The following is a 6,183-nucleotide window of genomic DNA, read 5'->3' as shown; positions in this document are numbered from 1 at the left end:
AGACCAAGATATGTTAGGAAGATTGAAGTCGCCAAGTAAGAAAACAGGCGCCAGGGGGTGTCGTGTGCAAACAGCATTTATGGCATCATGCAGATCATCGAGGAAGTTAGCAGAGTGACTGGGAGGACGGTAGCATACCCCGAAAACAATTTTTGAGTGTCCAAGTTCCACGCATGCCCAGACAATCTCGAGATCTGTTGTGATGTTAATAGCGTAAGACCGGAGTGTTTTACAAATGGCAAGTAATACGCCATCACCCTGACGTGACGTGCGGTCGCAGCGATAAAAAGTGTATCGGGATGAGTTGTGGAAAATTTCGGTGTTACGAATGTTAGAATGAAGCCATGTTTCAGTAAGTGCAATAATACCTGCGTTACACGTGTCAGCTACGGAATGAAATGCGTCACGTTTGTTTACGATACTTCTTACGTTAGCGAAAAGAACAGATGTGCGTGGTGAAGGCGACGACTGCCCACGTCCCCTCTCGTGATGCTACAGGGCGTTTTCGGTGTTTTGGGCATTTGATGAAGGCGACCGCGGTGTGTCCTCTTCGGGTACTTCGGTGGGAAATTCCTTTATCAGTTCGATGTTGTTTGTCACGCTGTCGTACATGTAGCACTTATTGTTAACGTAGAGTTTGTTGTAACGAAGCTGGAACTTTGGCGACTGAGGCAGGCTTTTAGCGAAATTAGTAAGTTGCTGGCGCGCGTTACGGGTTGCTGGCGAAAAATCCTCTGATACAGAAATGTTGTTAGTTTTAAGTTTTGCTCGACATGCTAGTATTCTGCCACGGTCTTTAAATGAGCTGAACCGGATCACTACAGGCCGACATTTCTGATGTGAAAACGTACCTATCCTGTGGGCGCGCTCAATGACCGGTTGATCAAAATCAGTGCCTAAAGAAGTTGAAAATGCTGTGATAATTTTTTGTTCAGTCTGTTCCCAGGTTTCACGTGCGTCGGGTATACCGCGTAAGATTAAATTGTTCCGTCGTGAACGGTCTTCAAGGTCATCTATACGAGCCTGTAATTCATACTGTCGCGAAGTCAGCTGTTCGACAGTATCTTGAGTTGCGGCGACGTCGAGTTCTAGGGTTTCCAGAGTTTTGCATCTGCTTTCAATCAGTTCCAAACGGTTGAACACGTCAACCAACTTAGTTTCGAGGACTGCCTGGCTTGATTTGATTGTGTTAACGTCTGCACTCAGTTTAGTTTGGCCAGTCGTGAGTTCAGACGTTTTTTTGTCAATGCCTTTAAGTAATTTAATTATCTCATTCATTTGCTGAGAATCGTGTTCCGGATCATTAGAGGCAGAGGCGGTACGTGTGTTGGGACCAGGGTTGGACTCGACGTCGCCGCAGCATAGCAACAGATATGCAGAGTCAAAGCAATCGCGGGCAACAGCACAGATCACCCTTGGGCAAGGGAACGAAATAAGGAATCTGTTATCGTTTTTCTTAACGAAAAGAGAGTGCCGGTTACACACCTGGGGTGCGAAGAACAGATGCGTGTTAGCCATGCTGGCGCAATGGCTGCTCCCTTGCCCACTGAAGATGGTGACGGGCTGCAGGGCCTTTAAGTGTTCAGGCTGCTGCGGTGTCGCTGTAGTAGCGAAGAGCCTGATATCTGGTACGATGACAGGAGATTGTTCCGCGATGTAGGCGCATGCGTGGCAACAGCGATCGGTCGCATCGGCATCGGGTAGACAGCCAGCTTCATGAAGTGTGACTGGCTGCGAAGCAAGCAGGCAACACGTCGCCAGGGACAGGAACGCCTGGGGTGCGAAGAACAGATGCGTGTTAGCCATGCTGGCGCAATGGCTGCTCCCTTGCCCACTGAAGATGGTGACGGGCTGCAGGGCCTTTAAGTGTTCAGGCTGCTGCGGTGTCGCTGTAGTAGCGAAGAGCCTGATATCTGGTACGATGACAGGAGATTGTTCCGCGATGTAGGCGCATGCGTGGCAACAGCGATCGGTCGCATCGGCATCGGGTAGACAGCCAGCTTCATGAAGTGTGACTGGCTGCGAAGCAAGCAGGCAACACGTCGCCAGGGACAGGAACGCCTGGGGTGCGAAGAACAGATGCGTGTTAGCCATGCTGGCGCAATGGCTGCTCCCTTGCCCACATTGACTCGAGCTCTGGGCCAACCTAGTAGAGAGCATAGGAGGAACCACGTTCTTTACGGGTTTAGGTTTTTGTGTAGGAGGCCTTAGGTTAAGCGACACAGCATAGATAATAGAACTAGGAGAGAGCAGTGTTGGCCTTTGTGCACTTATGGTGTTGACTCTTCCATGAGCAGAGATTGTTGCGACTTTTCTTACATGGAACCTTTGCCAGTGTGGCCTAAATTTTCCCTACCAATTGGTTTTGCAAGCCGTGCCAGGGGAGGATTTTCGTTCCAAGAGCAGCCAGATTTGTAGCATACAGCAGTGCATACTTCCGCGAATTACTGTTTGAATACAAAGACCCACAAGCACCATGTAGCCATAGCAGCAGGAGGAGGAGTACCATTCCTCCCACTGAGTCATGTACTTGAAACCATACGGGTGCCAATGAAGTGACGTTATGAGGATTTGCCACATACTATTCGTGCAAGCATTCAGACAGCATTCCAGTTTCTTTCACTTGTAGGCACTATTTTATTCTGGTGCCTCTCGCAGCCTGCGAAGCTGTTCTAGTTTTATTTCTTTTTCGATTTGGAGAATTTCGATTTTTAGTTTTTTTTCCTCAATGTCCAAAACTTTCTTCTCCCTACGTTCTTCGAGAAGACTTTGGTGGTCCTCCCGCATCAGCTGGAGGCGCACCGCATGCTCTTCTCGCAGTAGAGAGGCTCTGACATCATTCTCGTCTGCCAGAGACCTCTCCAAGAGGGCCATCCGCCCTCTCGGAGCCCTGCCACCATCGCCAGTGGCCACTGCTTCAGCAGCAGTGCAAGCGTCAGCTCCAGAAGCAACTGCAGCTGTGCTGGGAGCATCGCCAGGTTCTACAGGTGTACAAAAGGCACCGCTCTCCTGCTGAGTTGCTTCTGGAGCTGCCGCACTTGGGCCAACAGGAGCCGTTGATGGCTGCTCCTCGTCAACAGGAGGAGCTTCCCAGTCTTCCTCTGTAATAAACAAAAAGAAAAAATTAGTGGGAAAATAAATCTAAGCTAACAATGCATTATCCTCCTACCTCAATAGAGCAAACTGTTGGGTCAGTTAGTAAACAGACATTATAACGAAACCTTTATAATGTTCTTAGAAGTAAGTGAGGCATCAGTTGCCTTTCTCAGCACCAAATAACTGCCATTGCATCTTGGGGCCATGGTTTAGGTGTTCTGTTTTGGTCTGTTATATTCTTCGCAATTTGCTCTGAGCCTCATGGCCTCACTTTTGTGTTTTTTCTGCTAATATGCTAATATATAATTTGCTAATATAGTCGTGCTGGCCCAGAGTTTTTACACATGTGGTTATTCTTTAATTCTGTGCTTGCACCTTTTTGTTCTTTCAGTGGGTTTCGTTATTTTTAAATTTTTGTACATTTCCAACTTAGCATTTGTGTGTTTCTCTCTTCCGTCCTGTGTTTTTTGTAAAGGTTTCCTTATAATTACTTTCAACCTCCTTAGCCACATATATGCGATACCAATGCTAAGGTGGGGCATACAAGAAAAGTGAAGAATACTGCAGCCTGTGGAACAGCCTATAATGGGTGTATGTAAGCTACTGTACAAAGCTGCTATTTCTCGTGTCTCATTATAGGAGTCCCGAATCAGTCACTGCAAACTGTTGCACTGTGGTTGTATTACATTGGCAGTGCCATTCCTATAGAGAGTATTACAATTTCCTTTCTGTTTAATATAGTGCATTGTACAAATAAAGTATGTACAAGTGACAATTGAATGCTGTGTTGTGCAACAAATTTTTATTTTTGATGCTACCGCCATAAATATTACTGCACAGTTTGTGTACACACTGCTGCCACTAGTGCTACTTTTCAGTCTGCACTAATAAGCACATCTGTAGGCAACCAAATTCAGGGCTACAGAAAACACTCCTCAAGTAAAACCTCTGCAATGCAAAACACAATTTGCTTTCAAACTAGCAGCCAAATTCCAAAGGTATTTCGAGCATTAAACAGAGGCAAGCTGCAATATTATTCAGAACGAGAATGTTGTTAGCTTATCCCTCAAGCACTACCATGTACAAGTGCACACAAATATGAAAATATGTGGAGTGCATGCATAATGGAACTGCATGAAAGTTGACATTCGTTTAAAGAGATGCAGGAATGCCCAGCCGGGCTCAAAAACACGAAATAAGCAGGTGAAAATGTCATAATGAATGCAGTTCAGGTTGCAGCACGGAACAAGGTTGCTACATCAGTGCCCGACGGTTGACTCGCCTCCTTTCACTACAGAAAAACAGCACACCACTTACATGCGTGAGCACCACCAAGACAGAATGCCTTCGGAGTGCTGTCCAACAACATGCAGCTTGGAGCAGGTCATCCTTTTGCATTGTCAACCAATGCAGCCTTGATCTGCACAAACATTCAGCCAACCCCGTGTACAGCAGCTTGCAACAGTGTTGCTGTAGCTGAACCCTATAATCCTCACAGTAGATTAAAGGCAATAAAAAAATTAAAGCAGCGTCACTTGCAACAGTGCACACTGCCATGCAAAGTGCCCTACCTGCATAGTGGTATTCCATATCGCCTGGTCCATCGACCATTGGCTGCAGGAGCCTAACAACAGGCAAACTTGCCACTGGCAAGAGGTCAATGCCCCTGTCCGAGTCTGTCTGATTGCCAGCACGCGTGGAAATGTGGCTGGCAACAGCCAGCACTTGTTCAGTTTGCGGGCTTATAGCGCACTCTGCTGGCCCTCCCCCTGAAAAGAAAACAAAACATATAGCACACAGGGAACCTAGCTTTAATAGATGTAAAATGTGCCATTAAAATACTGTTTTTTTTCATGAAGTCCCATACAAAAGCAACCGAAGGCACATCAATGCGTCCGGTGTTGTTTTCGCTCCATTTTTGTGCCACTAGTCCCAATAGTGTCATGAACGAGTAAAGGTAGGTTGCTTTATGCACAGCCTTCCGGATTTTCAATAGTACCAATCAACTCTCAATCGCGCAGCTAGTTTCCTCATGAACATAAAGTTCGCCAGTGTTGACGCCGTCTGAACTAGGTCAGCGGTACGAATCGTCCGTTGTCTGTTCGCTGCCGGCGTGACGCGAACGCTCCATCGCATGGTACTGCCCGCTCATCGTCTTCTATGTAGCAGAAATCTGTGCTTTCGCACTGACTCGAGTGTAGTAAACATTCTCCATAGTTTTTATGAAACAAGGAGGCTGTAGAGGATACTGCTTACGCATTATTTACACGATGAAAGCAGGCTGCATTTATCTGCATTCGTAAATGCAGCAGGGTACACTTCGCGGAAAGCGTGATTACGCGCCAATTTGCGCGTTATTATACCGTTCCTAAAACTATGCATTCCAGCACACGCTGCTTACGCAGACCAAGTAGAATAATCGCGCCCTTATCCATGGCACACGAAACATGCAGGAACAAGCGTTAGTAAACGGCCTGAAAGCTGCGCTCACCTGTCTTATGGCAATCCCTCCGTTTCCTCGCATCCTCCTCCTTTGACTTCTGCTTCATATTATTCCAGCATTTTTTGAGCTGGTGAGGGTCGCGTCGGGTCACCCCGTGGTTACTGTTAAAAATTCTTGCAACTTCTTTCCAAACCTCGTTTTTCTTCGCCAGAGAAGACACATCTGTTTTCTTGCACTCCAGTATGTGCTGATGCGCCTTCACCAGCGCCGTTAGGAGCTCTTTTTCTTCAAACGTGAAGCGAGGCGCTGGTCTCCGCTGAGAGCCCGAGTCTTCGCAGTGTTGCGACATTTCGCGATTTCTGCTCACGTGGTAAGGTGGATAAACACGCCTTGCTAGTAGGCCAACGTGAACAGAAAAGAAACAACGTAGAAAAAACTGGCTACGGCTCAACTAGAATTGGCTCAATGTGGGACACGTTGCCAACCAAAGACGTCATTCGGGCGAAAGCGGCCGGTAGCACTGAAATGTGGTTTTATTGTTAGCATTTTTCTGCAGAAGTCACTTACACCTAGTGCCTGTTTATGATTGCTGAACGAAACGCGTGGTTTTATACGAGTAAAACGTGCGTTATTATAATAGAATG

General features: G+C 46.9%; 1 protein-coding gene across 1 annotated transcript; it reads right to left on the bottom strand.

The window, feature by feature from the left end:
• Positions 1–2,383: 2,383 nt before the first annotated feature.
• On the bottom strand, positions 2,384–5,900 carry LOC149367523 (uncharacterized). The gene is made up of 3 exons (XM_089567380.1): positions 5,588–5,900; positions 4,668–4,865; positions 2,384–3,101 (listed from the first exon to the last, which is right to left on the bottom strand). The coding sequence occupies exons 1-3, from the start codon at positions 5,886–5,888 to the stop codon at positions 2,638–2,640; spliced, it is 963 nt and encodes a 320-aa protein (XP_089423506.1). The 5' UTR covers positions 5,889–5,900; the 3' UTR covers positions 2,384–2,637.
• Positions 5,901–6,183: the final 283 nt, after the last annotated feature.

This window comes from Amblyomma mixtum, chromosome 1, assembly GCF_055824585.1.
Source record: "Amblyomma mixtum isolate Tamu chromosome 1, ASM5582458v1, whole genome shotgun sequence".
Lineage (NCBI taxonomy): Eukaryota > Metazoa > Arthropoda > Arachnida > Ixodida > Ixodidae > Amblyomma > Amblyomma mixtum.
Note: the sequence above shows the minus strand (reverse complement) of the source record. Positions and strands in the feature narration are given on the sequence as shown.

Bases quoted from the DNA above. Each gene is read 5' to 3' on its own strand.
- LOC149367523 (XM_089567380.1), bottom strand. From the start codon at position 5,888: ATGTCGCAACACTGCGAAGACTCGGGCTCTCAGCGGAGACCAGCGCCT. The intron at 4,866-5,587 runs GTGAGCGCAGCT...TTTTCTTTTCAG, and splicing joins GAGGGATTGCCATAAGACAG to GGGGAGGGCCAGCAGAGTGC. The intron at 3,102-4,667 runs GTAGGGCACTTT...TGTTTATTACAG, and splicing joins TATGGAATACCACTATGCAG to AGGAAGACTGGGAAGCTCCT.